The 19790-nt window shown below is 42.9% G+C and overlaps 1 protein-coding gene across 1 annotated transcript in view; it reads right to left on the bottom strand.

Annotated features, from left to right (window-relative positions):
* OVCH1 (ovochymase 1) overlaps nt 1-16793 on the bottom strand; it is a gene marked incomplete at both ends in the record, with an annotated part of 53869 nt that extends 37076 nt beyond the window's left edge. The window contains 11 exons of the mRNA XM_081330655.1: nt 208-338; nt 572-712; nt 1850-1983; nt 4769-4895; nt 6157-6349; nt 7110-7261; nt 10386-10481; nt 10923-11095; nt 12436-12533; nt 13746-13855; nt 16685-16793. Coding sequence (XP_081186781.1) covers nt 208-338; nt 572-712; nt 1850-1983; nt 4769-4895; nt 6157-6349; nt 7110-7261; nt 10386-10481; nt 10923-11095; nt 12436-12533; nt 13746-13855; nt 16685-16793 — 1464 coding nt within the window. The remainder of the gene's footprint in view (nt 1-207; nt 339-571; nt 713-1849; nt 1984-4768; nt 4896-6156; nt 6350-7109; nt 7262-10385; nt 10482-10922; nt 11096-12435; nt 12534-13745; nt 13856-16684) is intronic.
* Between the last annotated feature and the right edge of the window lie 2997 nt (nt 16794-19790).

Raw genomic sequence — 19790 nt, 5'->3', positions numbered from 1 at the left:
ATAACCTATTTTCTTGACCTCCAAAATCATCAGCTCGAGGCAGCTGCCTTACTCTGCCAATATTACGACTCTTGTATGAAGCAATTTTAAGTTCTTTGAGAACACAGATAAGTAAGAGTGTTGCCTCAAGAGTGATTTGTGACTGCCTGTCATAGGCATTACAAAAAAGTTGGTTGTATTCCAACCTAGGTCATTGCTCCTTATTACCTTGATGACACAGTCCACTGGGGCTTCAATGAGCCAGTGGCATTTTGTGCTGCTGGGATATAAACCAGGGTAATTAGCCGTGTCAATCTTTCCTTCTTCCACCAGCATTGCAACACTGCCACAGCCAGAGCCTACAACATTAGAGCAAGAGAGGCAGCAGCAAATAAGCAAAGATGTTATGCACCATCTGCACCTTATTAACTGGCAAATCAACATTAAGTTCTTTTTCCACCTCAATATACTTAAAATATGCAAATGGAGGCAGAATGACTACCTGCTTTTTGGAAAATAAGTAGAGAGCAAGAAGCTGCCTCTTCCCCCAACTGTCCTCCACAGAGAGGTCCAGAGGCAAAGGTGAAGTTACCTGCTTCAGATGCTGGATGCACAGCACTGAAGGTAAATTCAAAGCCTCTGCCATGAATGCTGCCATCCGACACAAAGATAACAATGGCTTGGTCAGACTCTATCAGCAAGGGGGAAGGCAAGACATCACCACAGATTTTACCTGTTATAAGAGAAGAAAGTCAAGTTGAAAGTCACGTGACATCGCGCAATATATCAAGACAGTTTTGCCATTGCTGGCAATGGGGTGGGCGCCAGATGATGCATCCGGCCCATGGGCTGGCAGTTTGACACCCCTGATCTAGCTCTACTAAGATGATCGCTTCCAGAATGCCCAGCTAGTATGGTGCTCAGTTAGACACATTTCCCAGATTCAATCCTTAAAATTTTCCTTTAGGTCAGAAAAGCCATCAGTTGTCCTGGCCCCATCCAATCCCAGTTTGGAGGAGGAGGAGGAGTTGGAACCAGGACCATCTGAAGGAGATAGCACGTCTCCCTGGGAAATGTTTGGAGAGGCCAGAGGCTGAGAATGATGCTGTCCCAAGCCCCTCAAACATTGGGGGAAGTGAACAACGGGGATCTGCCTGCCCTCATAGACATGGGTGGAGTATCAGCTGCAGACAGGCAGTGGTGTTGAGAGGCACCAGATCCACTCTGATGAAAAACAGCTGCCTCCCCCACTAGATCCAAGAGCACAGAGAGTCGAGCAGAGGCAAGCACAAAGAGGGTCTGCGAGGCTGCTCGGGAGAAAGTCGCCCCACTCCTCCTCACAAGGAACACCTGGCTTAAGCAGAGGCTGGGGGAGTTAGCCTTTGTCAGGAACAATTGCTTTGCTTTGGCATCCACTCCCCCGACCTTGGAAAAACCTGTGGAATTTGTCCCTTACTTCTGGACTCTTGACCTTGCCCTCTGGACCTGGAATCCTGTGTATGACTTACAGAGCTTGCTGTGTGGATTTGCACCTTCTTTTTGAACTTCCTCTCTGCCTTTGCAATTTGGCCCTGGTGACTATTGACTTTGTTTGTGGAAATGTAGATGGCTGCCTTCAGGAAAGTTTGGGGTGGAGCTTTACCGGCCATTGCAGGGCCATTCGTTGTACAATTAGCACAGCAATAAAGGACTCTAGTGAAGCCTGGCTCTGCCTAGGTAACCAGGGACATAACACCAGTCCACAGAGCATCTGCTAATCATAATTAATGTACTTGGCCAAATGGAGAAGTGGCCAACTCAGCCAAGGGCAGTTTCCTAAATCTTAGATTGAAACTTCACAAGGAATCACACGAGAGACCTTCAAACCTACCAATTAATTCCTTCTTGCTTGAATGGAAAGCAACGTAGTCATGGTCACATTCAATCTGATCTTCTACATCTAGTTTGATGAATTCTACCAGAATGATCTTGTCTTCAGACACAGTTAGGTTCCAAATGCACCAGCTGGAAATAGACCATTTAAAGTATGGCTTGGGCAGAAGACATGATATTGCTGAGCACCTGAAGTCAGGAACTGTCATGGACTTCTCAGATGAAAATGCCTTGCACTGTGTCTTCTTCTACTGCCTACAAATGTACTCCCAAAGCAACAGAGCAACGAACTCATCTCCCCCAACTTTTATTTGTTTGCACACAAAGTGAATGGGCAGATTGAACCACAGAGAGAAAATACAAACATAAAGCAGGGGTCCCCAATCCCTGGGCCGTGGCCCATTTGGAACCAGACAGCAGAAGTGGTGAGTGAGCACACATGTGCATGCAGCTGCAGTTGTGTGAGCAGCGGGCAAGCGTGCAGTCCATTTGTGCACGCACGCTTGCACATTGATCACATGGAACACCACCACCCCTGTCCGCAAAGCCGGAACGTTTGGGGAACGCTGACATAAATGATCTGTAATTGTGGCTTTTAGATCCTGCCTTTTATCTAGAAACCTAAGACAGCATATATAAAGCCCCCTCTTCATCATTCCCTGACAATAGCAAGAGCGTGACTCAGATGACTGAGACAGACAGACTGGACCACGATCTCCCAGTGAGCTGTCATGGATAAGAGAGGGGTGGGGTGGACAAGAACTGCTGGTTGGGGAATTCTAGGGGTTGAAGTCCACACCTTTGAAAGTTGCTAAGATTGGAAAACACTTCACTACAAGTTCCTGGCTTCGTAACAGAGTTTTTCTGGAAAATATAAATCCTATATCTCTTAAAATTCCTAGCTGAGTGACTCACTTCCACTGAGTGGAAAAGTTGGCATAAAAGAGGAATCACAGGTATTGATTCAAAGTGTAACAAAAGGGAATGTAATTTGAGGACCTGGTCTTGGTGGAGCAGTGGGCTAATGCCTCCTTAAGTAACACCAGCTGCCTGCAATTATTGCAGGTTCGCATCCCACCAGGCTCAAGGTTGACTCAGTCTTCCATCCTTCCGAGGTAGGTAAAATGAGGACCCAGATTGTTGGGGGCAATAAGCTGACTTTGTAATAATGCCGCTTGGGTGGTGGTGGTGAAAGCCCTAATAAGCAGGCATATACATAGAATGAAGGCTATTGCTAAGCACATTAGGTTGTGCTTAAATTGTAAGCCGCCCTGAGTCTTCGGAGAAGGGCGGGATATAAATGGGATTAAAATAAATAAAAAATAAATCTATTCCCTATTGTACCTTAAGCTATGCCCCCCCTCCCCAGTTCCTCTTCCAAAGTTACCTCCAAATTTTAATCTTTATTCCTGCATTGAACGGAGGGTTAGAATAGATTATCGGCAGTACCACACCCAATCCTTACATTGAACAAGTCTAGGGTTCCAACAGAATGGGGAAATTATTAAATAGGCAACTATATTTAATTTGAGTGCAATTTAAATTAAATCTAATCTAATCTAATCTTAGTTTGCCCCTGCCCACTTTTTGGACACCTGATCCTGGAATACAGGTAGTCCTTGAATTACAACCATTTATTTAGTGACTGTTCAAAGTTACAAAGTAGTGAAAGAAAAGGGACTTATCACCATTGCAGCATCTCCAGGGTCACATGATCAAAATTCAGCTGCTTGGCAAATTTATTTATTTATTTTATTTATTTAGTTACATTTATATACCGCCCTATTCCCTGAGGACTCAGGGCGGTTTACAGGAAATTAAAAAATCCACCATACAAAAGTTAAAAAACCAAATTAAAAAATATTAAATTGACCCTGTATACTTAAAACCCCAATTAAAATTTCTCCTCAGCCTGGGCCCGAGAGCTCAAAGAGCCAGGTCTTCAGGCCCCGGCGGAATGATCGGAGGTCGGGGGCAGTCCTCAGCTCCACCGGCAGCTGGTTCCAGAGGGCAGGCGCTCCCACTGAGAAGGCCCTATCCCTGGGTGTCACCCGCCGGCAATCTCTCACCGGCGGCACCCTGAGCAGACCCTCCCTGTGGGAGCGCACTGGGCGAAGGGCGTTTGATGCCGGCAGCAGGTGTTCCCTCAAATAGCCCGGACCCAGGCCATGTAGGGCTTTATAGGTAATAACCAGCACCTCTATGACTTCTATTTATGACGGTTGCAGTGTCCTGGGGTGAATACCTTTTGCGACCTGGGAAACCAGAGTCACTTAACAAACCTGTTACTAAGTTAACGACTGCAGCGATTCACTTAACAATGATGGCAAGAAAGGTCATAAAATGAGGTAAAATTCATTTAACAACTGTCTTGCTTAACAACGGAAATTTTGGGCTCAGTTGTGGTTGTAAGACAAGGACTACCTCTACTACTACTAGGCCAACTCCAAAAACACTGAGGATCTTTGGTGTAGCCAATTGCCTTATTATAGAATGGCTAACAAATATATCAAAACCACTGAATAAGAAATTAAATTGCTAACAAGTAATTCAAATAATTATTGAATAATTAAATAATAATTACATTATTTGCAGGATTGCTAGCATTTGACTGCTAAGAAGGCATCTATGTACAGATAAGCGATTGCGTCAAGTTCCCTAGGAATCTACCGCCCCTATCTATTTGTCAAAGAAGCAGTGAAGGACTAGAATGGCAAAGCACATTATATTTAATTTATTTCTTTATGGTTAGGAATTGCATTCAGAATATTATTTAACTCGGTGACATTTACTGTGCATGTGCAATTTAATATTCTGTTGCATCTATCAACTCTCCTTTGGTTTCACAAAATCCTGTCATTGCAGCTCATTTAGTAATGTCCCTCAAGGAAACTCAGCACCTGTAATAAATACATACCTGTTATCAAGGTAGTTGTGTTCACTCAGGTGGGGGTACTGAACAAGGCCACTTTCCCCAAACACCAGCTTTCCATGGGGATTGCATTCTTCTAGGCTGGATGCAGGCAGAAAGCTTGGCCCAGGTTCTGAGCCAAAGAAAGCAAAAAGGTACCTGTGAAATATTGTCAGCAACAAGATGTAATGGAATGTGCACCTGCAGCAGCAGAGGGGGAAGATTTTGCCAACTCAGAACTTTCTCAGGAAACCCAGATCAAGAAACTGAGCAATCCTGAGCTGGAGGGGGGGAAGGGGAAGAGGTTCAGGGTAACTACATCTTAGAATCTCTAAGTATCCATTACCTTAGAAAGTTACAGAAAGCAAGATTCAGTCTATTAGATCAGTGGTCCCCAACCTTTTGGGCACTGGGAACTGGTTCCGTAGAGAAAGGTTTTTCCACGGATCGGAGGGTGCGTGGTTTTGTGTGCTGCCTGCATCCCATGGATGGGGCTTTGCTTGTTTGTGAGGACCAGTTGCTGGCATTCCTTGGCCCGGTATTGGTCCACGGACCGGGGGTTGAGGAGCCCTGTATTAGATGTAAGCAAACAAAGATTGCACTTGACTGGATCTCAGTCTCATCTCTGGGCATGAGCCTAAGATCAATGTTGCCAAACTAAAACTATAACTTCCTAAGCTACTAGATATATTCTGAGAGATTCTAGGATGAGGTGTACTTGGTCCTCTCTGAGCTTGGTTTCAAGCTCAGAGCGCACCAAGGACCCCTCATTTCAACCCTGAGCTACAAATATTCTTCTTTATCAGCTTCTAGGGTGTGGTTGCCCAGAACCCTTTTCTCCCTTCCCCCTGCAGAATCTCTTGATCCAGGTCTCCTTCTGGGGAAGTTCTGAGCGGCAAAATTTCTCCCTCTGTAATGCAGGTGCTCATTCCAGATTATTATTGGCAGAGTACAGTAAAACGTTTTCAGAACAAAGCATCACTTGACCCAGTAATTGTGTACTTTCTGCCACTGATTTACCAAATATCACTTTATATTTTCATCTAGAGGTTGACCACATGAACACTATGATCATAGGGGAGCAAGGAACTGTACCTCTCTCTCTTCAATTTGGAAAAAATACATGAGAAGCACTCTCCCTTTGAATGCCTAGATGTCTAAAAAGAAAGCCACTAAACACCAGTCCCATCCCATCTTCATTAACTCTACTGTTTTCTGACTTGGTCACCATAGAGTGTATTAAAGATTACTAAAGGGAGAACCCTTAGAAATTGAAAGATTCCAGAGAGAACAACCACCCCCATCCCTCCACTTTTTGCTATGGGGCCAAAGAATCATGTAATCCTAGAGGATTATCAATGGTGAAAGAAGGATGAGTTCAAAGCAATACTCACTACTGATCATATGTTGAGTAATGAAATCCAGGAGCTCATCCACTTTAGAGAAAATGCCTGGAGAACCTCTACTGCCATTGATCCTCTTGTCCATAAGCCAGCCTTTTCCACAGCCAATTCCCCATGAGGTGATGCCTGCCAATGTCCAGATGCCACTGGCTTTCCTACATGCCAGAGGGCCTCCAGAATCACCCTGATATACAACATAATATGAGAAGAACCCTTCCAGATAAGCAAGTGGTAGCACAATCCACATTTTTAGAAAAATGCCAAGAACGTGATGCCCTCTCCACATTATTTTATTGGATGTATTGAATTTAGAGCTTGCCTTCCATTCTGGAGCTCAAGGAGGATATACAACATTTCTTCGTCCATTTCCCCCCTCCCCATATCAACCCTGTGAAGTAGGTTGGGGGATGAAGTCCATATCTCTTAAAGTTGCCAATGTTGAAAAACACTGGCATAGACCAAAATGTCCTACTTTCTAATCAACACCATTTCAATACTGTATTGCCCGATTGTATTGTATTATCTTGAAAGAAAAGAAATCCAGCAAATACACTAAATTCAAATTTGTCTCAATCACAAAGATAAAAAAGAGTATCACATAAACCAAGGCTGCAAGCACATTTTGTGCATCTATTCTTCTTTTCTAGCTTTAAAAAAAATATGGGAGACAACTGTTTAAGATCCTGGCATTGAGTGGACCCTTGTAAGTTATGATTCAAATTATCAGATGGGTCAGTATTTTCATCAAGGCAATAAAACTAGAAGTACAATTCCAGCAATTATTTCACCGTATTGGTGCATTGCCCTTAATTAGAGGGAAAAAAATAAAGGACACCATGAGAAACATGGGGGATCGTCCTAACATTGAAAGAACAAAATTGATTTGGGACAGCTTGCAAATTCTTTTTCTGGGGTGCTTTAAACCCTTGTGGTATGGTTTCTACCTTGCACGCATCTCTTCCACCATCTGGAAAACCAGCACACAGCATGGACCTCGGTATTGGAGGCAAATTTAAAGCTTTCAACAGTTCACTGCAGGTTAGGCTGTCAACGAGGGGGAGTGCCACTTCCTGTAGGATGTTTGACAGGGACCCAGCTGCAAAAGAAAACAAATCTTCGGGATCCAAAAAAAGTATTTTCCAAGAAATCTCAGAACAGGAAAGCATACCCAAGCTAATAGTTTGCATATCCTCACTATCACACTAAAATTTGATTGGGCCTCTGTTTTTTGAGAGAGAGAGACAGCTACTCCAACCATCGGTTTAAAGAAAAGTCCTATTTGCATTGGAAGAATTGTATGAAAGCTACTTTATAGTTGATAGAAATCCTAAATTCACTTATCTTATGGCAAAATGTTGCTACTTAGTGACATCACTTTGCCATGAGAAGGTCACCATTAATGGACAGGATGTCTTTGGTAACCATGCTTACATTCTAAAAAAACGTTGAATATTTCATTATGTGCGCTCTCTGAACTTGGCTGTTTTCCTGCAGACGTTTGATTACCAAACTAGGTAACATCATCAGTGCTAGTAGGGAAGCGGTTTACTCTTATTTTATAAACTAGTGGTTTGCTCTGTTAGTATTGGTGGGATGGTCTTGGTGGTTCTTTGATTGGGCTGTTGTTTATCATTAGCTTGTTTGGTAATTCCTTGATTGTTTGTCTAATGTTAACTTTGGTGTTAATCTTCTTATCTGAGTGTCAATTGACTGGTGAGGAGGTATTTTAGTCTTTTTGTTTCCTTTTCATTTTTTTATTGTCTCTTTTGAATACATTTCATTATGTATCAAATTTCATTTATCTTATTGAATTTTTGGTCAATAACTATCATAAAGTTTTGATTTAATTTGCTCTGACTTGGTTTGTTGATCAATCCACACATTCCCACAGTGGCTGGGTTCATACAATAAGCCAAATAAAACTAAACGAGTGAAACTATTGTGATGTTGAAACCCCAAACAACATCTCGGCATTCCAAATGACTTCTTAATGCAGCAGTTAAAAACCCAAAGAAACGGTGATAAGGAACATTAATTTTATTTATCTATTCATTTATTCAGACTATACTGCAGCCTCCTCGCAGACAACTCTGAGTGGCTCACAAAATTCCAAAGGAAAAAAAAGATAACAAGGAGAAGACATGTCTTACCCAGGTTATAGAAGTTTAGCAAAAGATAATAAAGACGGCTCCCTCAACTTCCTGGCCTAATGTCTGGAGCCATCCTAATTTTGTGGGGTCTACTGTGCCCTAGGGCAGGTGGTAACATTCAGGTAGTAAACCATCTTTCAGTTTGTATTAAAAATATAAACAATATTTTTTAACAAAAACCTTAATATAAAATTTAATGCCCTGAAATAATCACCCTAAAATAAATTTTAGATTATGATTTTTTTTAATAATGGAAATTGTAATGTATTGGGTTTTGTCTTACTAAAGAGTATCATGTGGGGTTAATCGCTGGAAGGTTGTTTAAGCAGGGAAGCTGGCTAACGGCTCCCAGCTCCTCAGACAACCCGTCTCCAGCGCCACCATTGGCTGCTTCTAGGGTGGCAATAGGTTGCTTTAAACCTATTGGCTGCCACCTAGAGGCCAGGGTATAAATAGTTTTATTTGCAGCCCTGTTTCTCAGTTCAGCTCCTGTAAGCAAATAAAGAATGATTCTTGCTGAGCTCACTTGCCTCATCTCATCAATCAAGCAAAGAACCCAGTATATAACAGAAATAATGGCACATGATAAAAGGAAAATCCCTGTTTTTCAAAATGCTAATTAAGAGGCAGCAAGTTCATGCATCTTAAGGCATTTTCTCTACTGTTTGAACACAGATCTCAATGAACTTTTCCATTAGTCCTGAAGCAGGCAAGAAAGGTGTGCTTTCAACCTTGGCAATTCTGAGATGTGTGGACTTCAAACTCCCAGAATTCCCCAGGCAGTTCCCCAGTTGACTGGGGAATTCTGGGAGTTGAAGTCCAGACATCTCATAGTTGCCAAGGTTGAAAAACATTGCCCTAAAGTGTTTTACAAATCTGCTGATTCTCTCAGTGCAAAATTCTAGGCAACTTATGCATCCACCTCAAGGTAGGATATGTTAAGATTACCCAGCCAAAATCACTCCATCCTCCTAGTTAAAACAGCCAATGCAATCCTAGAACTTTCTTCAGTGTTCAATGTCTATAGAGCTATAGTTTCCTTTAACATCCACTCTGCCTCTTTCAAGCCTTCCTGAGAAAAATAGATCTTTCCTACTTTTATACTGTAATTGGCAAGGAAACTTCAAAGCTCCAAGCAGCTTCAAGGCTTTTCCTTCAAAGAAGATTAATGACCTCTCTCATAGTGTACTGGCCATAATTGTTGTCATACAGACCAATATCTCTGGAGGGTGCCCAAGTAGCAAGGTTGTTCATGCTCTTCCCAATTACTTTGATGTGCCATACAATCCCTTAAGTGCTCATCATTCCAGATGACTAGATGTTGGGCTGGGTCACTACCAAATGCTCATATTGAGGGTGGAAATGTAGAGCAGAAGATGCCACAGAATGAAATATGATTGATGGTCTTTCCCCACTTGCACTTAAACCTTGGAACAAATCCATAACCCCAAAATCTCTTTTCCATAAGGTCTCACAATGTTGCCTATAACTTGTCCCTGGACCCTGTGTGAGTCAGTCTTATGTTGTCCTTCAGCTAACACTGTCCAGGGGTAATTTCAAACTGTAAAATCTGTTGGGTCTTGCCTCTATTACCTAGAGCAGAGGGTAAAACTGGCAACTTTAAGATGTGTGGACATCAACTTTCAGAATTCCCCTTGCTGGGAAATCTGGGTAGTTGAAGTCCATGCCTCTTAAAGTTGCCAAAGTTGGGAGACCCTGCCTTAGAGAGAAGCCAGATAACCACTGTGACTTCAAACAGAGGCATTAGAAGCAGGATGGAGTGTAGCATTGAGATGGTCCATGCTGATAGAGTTTTATATGAAGCATTTCAATTCATTAGTGAGGAAAATCCATGAGATAATAGGAGAAAGATGGTGAGCCAGTATGGAGGAGAAACTGGCCTTTATAAGGTCCAGTACAATGGCTCTCAGCAGCTCTAGGCAACAAAGCTAATAGTGAGTCCCACTATGTTTTGTAGTTCTGCAGGTTCATTCTGGAATAATTAAAAAGTAAGTCAATAGCAAACTTCACATGCCACTCTCCTTAGGAAGCTCAGGACAAAATACTCACCCTCAGAGGTTTTGCCCCATCCACTCACAACACAAAGTGTTCCAGCTTCAAATAAATCTTCCTTGTGGGGAAGACAGATAGGCTGTACTTCATAGCCTAAAAGAAGGAAATTTTAAATCAATGTTTTCTTTTGATGAACGCCCATGAATTTCACAGAGAAGATTTCATTTCTACATTTTTATGCCCAAAGAATAGCTCAATGATACAGAAATGCTGCATGTAGAAGTTTCCAGATTTGATCTCCAGTTTTTTCCCCTCCCCTTTTAAAAAAAGAATCCAATGAGAAATCAAAAATTTGTTCCTAGGTTCCAGAGTATAGTTTGCCTCTACAAACTCTCTTGCTCCTATCCCCATCCTTAACTTCCTTTACTTTTGCACACACAAAAAAAAATCTTGGCCACACCCCTTCTACTGAGGTCATAGGCTTTCCCAAAGTTGGGAGATTGAGTTACAACCTTCCTCTCTCAAGCCTTCCCCATTTTTGGCATACATTCCAACCATTTTCTTTAATAGTGCTTCACTCAAATCTCTTCTTACCATATTGTACCTGGTGTTGCAAATACAGCAGTGCTATATCTGAATCCATATACCCAAATCTGTTGAAGTCAGGATGGACAACAATTTCAGAGACTGGGACGCTCTGTTCTTCTTCATCCACACTGCCAAGATCAAACTCACCAACAGTCACAATCAGATTCTTCACAACTTTTCTTAAAAAGAGTGGAAAGAATTATTATTCAGCCAGTTGGCTTTTGCACAAATTAGACATCCAATGTAGTAAAACCAAAGTTATGATTCCTTGATTCTTCTACACAGGAGAAAAAATCCCTAAACTTGCAGAGGTGATACCCAGCAAATTCTACAACAAAGTAGTCAAATTAATGTACTGAAACCTATTAGCAAATTCATTTTTATCATCAGCTCTCATGGACTTACAAACAGCCTTTTTCTGGGGTTTGCAACTCCCAGAATTTCTAGCCAGAATCCCAGAATTCCAAGGCTTCCTTCTTAGAAACTGGAATTCACAACACGCCTGGCAAGCACCCAGACAGAGCCACTTTAATGTGCAAAGCATGCAGTGAAGATAAAAGTTTCCCTGTCCAGTCGTGTCCAACTCTAAGGTGTGATGCTCATCTCAGTTTCTTGGCTGAGGGAGCCAGCATTTTCCAAAGACATTTTCTGTGGTCATGTGGCCAGCATAGCCAGCATATACCAAAGGCACATGGAACACTATTACTTTCCCACTGAAATGGTATCTGTTAATCTACTTAATATTTGCCTGCTTTCAAACTGCTAGATGGGCAGGAGCTGGAGCAAGGAACGGGAACTCATCCCGTTGCACAGCTCTTGGGCCTCGAACCTGGGCTGTCAGCTTTCCAGCCAACAAGCTCAGTGTCTTTAACCACTGGGCCCTCATGCCTCACAGCCACAGTATTTTGCTTCAAATGCAATTGCTATTGGGTAAGCATCCAAGAAATAGACTAGTCACCATTGGTACCTACAGCATTAGTTTGATCTTGCCACACAAGTGGACAAGATTAAAAATTCAAGAATGACCAAAATTTCAGTGTTATGTACAATGCTGGTCATGACATTTTGGAAAGTTGGGATAAATTTCTCATTCTTGTTTATAATTAGATAATTATGGGAGAACCTTTTTGAATGTTTGAAATGCTTCTCCCCAGATTTTCCCCCCATCTGGATTAAACTATCATTTATGTGATAAGTTGACATCTAACTAATCTACTGTCTCCTGATTGTTTATGTCTGCTCTTTCTCTCTCTCTCCTCTATTCCTTTCCCAGACTCCCTGGGATGTCTAGGGAATTTTGGGAACTGAAGACCATCATCTCAAAGTCGCCAAGGTTAATAAATATTGCACTAACACTTCCTCCCTTCAGCCTTAGTTTACATTCTGCCTGCAGATTCCACAAGCTTTATGCACATGCTACTCCAGAAGCTGCCACCGTATCTCAGCAGACAAGTAACCAGGCATCTTCTTCAATTGCTTTTGGTTCCTCTCCAAGCAATTTATATAAAATATAACTTACAGATCGAAATCTATGACGCAGTGAGCTGCAGTGACCACCACATCATCACCAATCAAACTGCCACCGCAGAAATGAGACCGGCCTCGCTTGATGGAGACCTATTAAGTGGAGAGAGGGAGGATGGCAGAAGACAGAAACCAGATGACTGGGGAAAAAAAAGAGTTTCGCAAATGTACAGATTTTGTTTTAAGTGGCTGCCATAAGCCAGCCTGGCCAATTAGAAGTTTGATTAGACAAGGGAGTTGTGAACAGCAGCAAAAGTTTGTCCTTGTATTCTAGGGACATCAATCATAGAACTGATACAAACGAGTTTGTCTTGCCAAAGCATTATTAGAACTTCACTGGTATTTAATATAGGTGTTCTGTACCAGCCTGCTACCGGCCCTGCAGCAAAAGCAGGGACGACCCCTTTACAAACGGCAAGAGGCTGGAATAAAGCCTGCCAAATTTATTCACATAAAACAAAAGCAAGACAAGACACCAACCATAAAACACGAGCTAAGAAGCAGGAACAATCCAAGCGGTTGCCTTCAGCAAACCAGCCCTCCCACACATTCCCCTTAAATACAGTTCAGGGCGTGGCCTCTCTGTGCCTCCTTCCGAGGTGCCCCATTGCCTCCCTCTGTTTACTCCTGACTGACTGCCTCCTGTGTCGGGTGTCCTTGAACAGGGCCAGCTGTGGGTCATCTTCATCCACGCTGTCAGGCTCACACAGCTGGGTCTGCATCGTGACCAGATGAGAGGGGCCTTGCTGGGGGCTCTCATCAAGCTGTCCAATCCCCTCAGCAAGCTCTTCAACACCCCCCTCCTCCTCCTCTGAGTCGTCCGACCCAACTCCCGAACCCACAGGCTGACCCTGAATCACAACAATAGGTACCAGTCAGTGAGTCCTGGACTACAAAACATTTCCCTTGACCATTCTACTGTGCAGCTGATACATGCATTTGGAAGTTGTTAGAGAACTTGCTGAGGGACATCTGCTATTTCTGGTTTAGCTATGCAGCTAGTCCTTCTTTACCAAACACAGCTGGGGCCCACAACTCAGTCAGTAAGTGAAACCGCAACTGAGCTTACAATCTTACTTCAGCTTGCCTTTGCTTTACAGACCCGTGAAGGTCAAAAATGCAAGAATTGGTTCCAAATTGTTCTGTCGTCACCATCACAGCTGCAAAACGGTCACTGTATGGCCACAATCACTCAACAAGGGTTACCTATAAATGCTAAACTTTGTTGTTGTTTTTTTTAAAAAAGATGAACTACAGTTCCTGGGAATAGCAATAAGCAAACTTTTTTTAAAAAACCACAGATACCTGCCAGGGTTGCCCTCCTGGTACAGACATTCTTCCTCCAATAATTCTTGAAAAGGACCCAAGTTGTAAATCGTCCTCCAGATCCATGAAGCGGAATCCACATTTTCTTCCTTAAAGAAGCAGAAAGCAGGGGAATTTGAGGTTCCACTATTCTTGCAGTCTTACATGAGGCCAAACACTGCCTTCCAAGTAATATTGGGATATTTTGCACTAGCATACGCCAGTGCCTCTATCTGTGTCCTGGAAGACCTTGGGTTCTGCAGAGCACTGGTAGGCATTGGCTTAGCATATACCTGAAGTTTTCAAACCATGATTTATGATTGACTGGGAATTATGATTTGATTGGGAGCTGCCCAGAGTTGGTTGAAAGGTGGACAGCTATCTGAATGCTTTAATTAATAAAGAAATGGTATATGACATATGGTTTAAAATCCAGCTGTTGACTTGGAAAAAAAAGAAAAATTTTTTCGTAGTGCTTGAAATGTTCTAGTGAGCATCCTGCAGCCCCCAGGCTTCACTTCAAGACTCAAGGACAAATTTAGCACTTCTTTACTGCTGTTTATTTGAATAAATAAATTTCCACAGCAGTAATGAAATGAATGACAAAACTGACCTTTGCTGGCTGCATAAAAAGCAAATATCGCATTTTGCAGCTGTACCATTTGGGGTGAGAAGCTGCCCCTTTCTATGGAACATCATCTCCCAGATATTAGGTTGGTCCCAATCCTGCTGGGTTTTAATAAGATGACTGAGACTTTGCTTTTCAGCAAGACTTTGGGGTCTCATGTCTTGCATTTTGCTCTCCTGCAGGGGATGAATGAATGCAAGTGGAATCTTCCTTAGTATTTACAGAATGCAGAATAACAGAGTTGGAAGGGACCTTAGAAGTCTTCTAGTCAATGTCCTACTCAGGCAGGAAACCCTATACCCGTGGTGGCGAACCTATGGCACGTGTGCCAGAGGTAGAATGCAAAGCCCTCTCTGTGGGCACGGGTACTGTCGCCCCAGTCCTAGGCCTTCGGCTGGGTTTTATAAAACCTTTTCGCTTTAGGCCTCTGCCACCATGTGCAAAAAAAAAAAATAGGTTCAATCAATTTCAACTTCTCATGGGAAAAAAAAAGATCTCACAAAGTTGGAATTGATTGATTGAACTTTTTAATCCCACCCAGTCTGCCATTACCACCGCAGCCATGCCCACCCAATGGGCCACGCCCACGCAATTGCCACACCCACCCAATGGGCCACAACCACCCAGTGGGCCACGCCCACCCGGCACCCGACGATACATAAGTGGGTTTTGGGTTGCAGTTCGGGCACTCGGTCTCTAAAAGGTTCGCCATCACTGCCCTATACCATTCAGACAAATGGTTGTCCAATCTGTTTCCAGTGTTGGAGCATTCATAACTGCTGGAGGCAAGTTGTTCCACTGATTAATTGTTCTAACTGTCTCCTTAGTTCCAAGTTGCTTCTCTCTTTGATTAGTTTCCACCCATTGCTTCTTGTCCTGCCTTCAGGTGCTTTGAAGAATAGGTTGACTCCCTCTTCTTTGTGGCAGCCCCTGAGATATTGGAACACTGCTATCATGTCACCCCCTCATCCTTCTCTTCATTAAACTAGACCAGTGGTGGCGAACCTATGGTACGCATGCCAGAGGAGGCACTCAGAGCCCTCTCTGTGGGCACGCATGCCATTGCCCCAGCCCCACCTCCCCCCGCAGTCCCCTCATCACCAGAAGCCCCCCCCCCGGAGAGTCAACCCCGGGCGTGGCCTGTGTGGAGCAGCACAGCCAAGAACATGGCAGCCAGGCAGCAGGGACAAGACTCTACCTTCATGCCCCCAAGCGCACAGATGATGCTGCTGGGTGCGGGTGGAGGGCGTGGCTGCCATGGTGCTACAGGGCTGCCTGGGTGATCAGCGGGCCGTGGAGGTGGTGGGCAGCCCTGTGAATGGGCGAGGTGGAGCAGGGGGTGGAGCAGGGGCAGGCGGCAGAGCAGGTGGGCAGTCCAGGGGGTGGTGCAGGTTTTGGGCACTCGGTCTCTAAAAGGTTCGCCACCACTGAACTAGACATACCCAATTCCAGCAAACGTTCCTTATATGTTTTAGCCTCCAGTCACCTAATCATCTTTGTTGCTCTTCTCTGTACTTTATCCAGAGTCTCAACATCTTTTTTACATTGTGGCAACCAAAACTGGATGCAGTATTCCAAGAGCGGCCTTACCAAGCATTGTAAAGTGGTATTAACACTTCATGTGATCTTGATTCTATCCCTCTGTTAATGCAGCCCAGGACTGCATTGGCTTTTTTGGCAGCTCCAACACATTTTTGAACACCAGCCATGTTGTTGAATCATTAGTGCATTGAGGTCTCTAAGCCACCCAAAGTCAGTCTTGGATTAGAGCAGCATTGAAGTCTAGTAAATACAGGTAGTCCTTGACTTATGACCACAAATGAGATCAGAATTTCCATTGTTAAGCAAGGCAGTTGTTAAGTGCATTTGCACCCAATTGTGCCACTTTTTTGTCAGAGTACTTAAGTGAATCACTGCAGTTGTTTTGTGAATCATACAATTGTTAAGTGAATCAAGCTCCCCCCATTGACTTTGCTTACCAGAAGCCAGCCGGAAAGGTTGCAAATGGCAGTCACATAACCCCTGGGACACCCACAACCATTGTAAATACATGCTGGTTGCCAAGCACCCAAGTTTTCACCATATTACCATGAGGATGCCATGGGGCCGGAAGGGTGGCAACTGGTCATATCTCAGTTATTTTAGTGCTCTTATAACTTCACACAGTCACTAGACAGATGACTGTAAGTTGAGAACTACCTATAGACTTCAATTGCAGTTATGACTTCCATCTTGATTTTTGGGCACATTCACACCCATAGATGTGCTTGGATAAATAGATATTAAAAGATATTAAGAAGGACAATCTTACCTCTTTCTGTCCTCTCAAAGTCCAGTGGCTTAGAAGGAGCAGAGTACTCAAACAGCTGTTCATGAGACGATATTGGCTGCCATTCCTCTGATCCACTTAACTTGTCCATTTCTGAACTCCAGAAGACTGCAAAAGTAATTTTTTGTGGGAAGTCTGGGACCAACTAACTGACAGGGAGGGTTCTTAAACAATTTGTACTCTGAGATGCTTGAAGTGTTAAGATCACTTCCAAAACTATGACTGTAGCTTCACTATGGGAGTCTACATATTTTTTGTTCCTCTCTAGGCATTTGTAGGTGCCCCAATTTCTGATATACAATAAACCACCAATGTGCCAGGAAAATAGAATACATTTTAGAAAATTTCCTAATCTTTCTAAACCACTCATTGTATGAATGAGATCAATGGAAATTGAATGAAACAAATAAATTGTCCATGACAAACCATGAGAGTGTGCAATGATAGAGGAAGCACCGCACACACAGTGAATGGGGATGAACCAGCTAAACTTGCTAAGCATTTTGCAATTAGAACAAGCATTTCATCACAAAGGCCAATAAAACTAAAGGACTTCTTAAGAAAAAAAGCTGAAATTGAAGATGATAGGACGTGCCCACGTTCCTTATGCTGGCTGGGGACTCTGGTAACACCAAATCACTGGACTCAGGGGAAAGAAATGAAGGGTGTAAAGATCACACTTTCCTAGTGTGATTCTCAGATTGACAGACTGAAAGTGACAGGGGAAAAAAAGCATTGCGCACATTGTCGAAGGAATAGTGAGTGTTTGATTTGAATTGTATGTAGTCCTCGGTTAATAATCACTCATTCAGCAACCATTCAATGTTGCAACGGCACTGAGTGAATATTTATGATTGTTCCTCAAAGGTCTGGCCATCTCAGCCCCGCCCCCAGTCACAAGATTGCAATCCAGGTACTCAGCAATTGGCTCATACTTAAACGGTTGCAATGTTCCATGTCATGTGATCATCCATTGCAACCTTCCCTGCCAGCTTCCCACAAGCAATGTCAGTGGGAAACCTGCCTGCATATACCCTGCTCATGCTGGCTACCTGCACATCCTCATGAACCCTCATGTACCCAACGGTGGTCACCCCCAGTCACACTGTGCTCACATCATAATGGCGCCTGCACCTTCCACCACCTGTCAGCAGCCATTTACCTGCTCACTGCCCTGTTGGCTTCCTGCTGGCTTCCCCATTGACTCTGCTCATTGGAAACTGAGAGAAAGTTTTGAGGAAGTCTTTGCTTAATAGCCAATGATCCTCGTTTAACAATGGCAACCGGGAGTGCCGGAATTGCCATTGCTAAGCAATGTATCACATGATGTCATGCCTTACAACCGTATTGCTTAGCGATGGAAATACTAGTCCCAATTGCCATCATAAAATGACCTTTATAGAAAACAACCTTAGGAATATACCATATACAATTATAAAGATGAGAGTCAGTTTGGTGTAGGGGTGAAGGCACCAAGCTAAAAACCAGGAGGCTGTGAGTTCTAGTTCTGCATTAGGCATGAAGTCAGATAGGTGACCTTGGACCAGTCACTCTCTCTCGGCCCTAGGAAGGAGGCAACCCACCTCACAGGGCTGTTGGCTTTTTTTTGGTGGGGAAAATAGAAAGAGGAAAGTATGTTCGCCACCTTGAAATTATTCACAAAAATATAAATGCAAGATTAAAAAAAAATCTAAAAAATAAAATTTAAAAATGTTCTCCAGGAAGGCTAATGCTATTTCCAAGACTGAAAATGTTAAGCCTTAACTAAAAGTGAAAGATTCAAAAAATAAGAATATAAAGCAATCATTCACTACATTATGGGTAATTTCACACAATGTTGACCATGGTGGCTAATCACTAAGCATACATTTACTAGAAGACATGCAAATCTGGCTAGGCTGTTGTTCATTTAGTGATCGTTCGATGTTACGACAGCACTGAAAAAGGAGACTTATGACCATTTTTCACACTTACACCCGTTGCAGCATCCCCATGGTCACATGGTCAGAATTCAGATGCTTGGCAATTGGTTCATATTTATGATGGTTGCAGTATCCCAGGGCCATGTGGATCCCCTTTTTTGCCCTTCTGACAAGCAAAGTCAATGGGGAAACCAGATTCACTTAACAACCTTGTTACTATCTTAATAACTGCAATGATTCACTTTACTGTGGCAAGAAAAGTCATAAAAACTCACTTAACAAGTTTTGGGCTTAATTGTCGTCATAAGTTGAGGACTACCTATTCAGTTTTCTAAGAACACATCTAAAGTTTATGTTTATGTAAGACCCAGAAACTTAGTTGAAATAACAAGTTATGCTTGAGGCTAGGGCTTAGATTCCCAAAATGGTAACATCCTAGTCATTTTTTAAATTAAAATAAATTAAAAAATAAAAATTAGGTGGGGCTTAGTGAACTTTTTACATTTCACTGGACAGAGCAAAATGCACTGGCAAATTTGTGCAGTCATTAAAGATACAGGTCATCATTTAGCAACCCTTCACAGTTAACGATAGTGATGAAAAAGTAACTTTTCAACCAATTCTTGCATTTATGATCCTCGCAGGTCTGTGGCAAGCCAAGAAAAGCTGAAGTATGATCATAAGCAGAGTCACGGTTTCACTTAATGACAGCAATGCTTAATGACTGAGTTGCCGGCCTCAATATGATCACCAAAGGAGAACTACCTTTATTCTCCAGAAACATCAGGTGACTTGGATTTCCAGATGTAAGAGATGCTTTTGATAACTAGCCAGAGAGTCCATGGGGTGAAAGGGAATTATAGAGGGTGAGAAGAGTCATGTTTAGTCACCTGCAAAGCTTTTGCTAAGCACTTAGGAGGGAATAAGACAAATGCTACTACTTGAATTACCTAAATCGGAAACATGGTGTAATACAATAATTGAAGGACCACTGGGATAAATTCAGACTTGCTTTCGAGAGGGGAAAACTCAAGACTGGGAAAGTGAAAGGCCTTTCAGCCATTGCGATGCAGAAGAATCAATATTTCACAAGCCAGTTTATAAACAACTACAGCCAAGAGCTGTCCCTTGGCAGTAATTATGGTTTTAATGAAAAAAAGGACATT

The sequence above is a fragment of the Vipera berus genome (genome assembly GCF_964194415.1).
Source record: "Vipera berus genome assembly, chromosome: 6".
Lineage (NCBI taxonomy): Eukaryota > Metazoa > Chordata > Lepidosauria > Squamata > Viperidae > Vipera > Vipera berus.
Note: the sequence above shows the minus strand (reverse complement) of the source record. Positions and strands in the feature narration are given on the sequence as shown.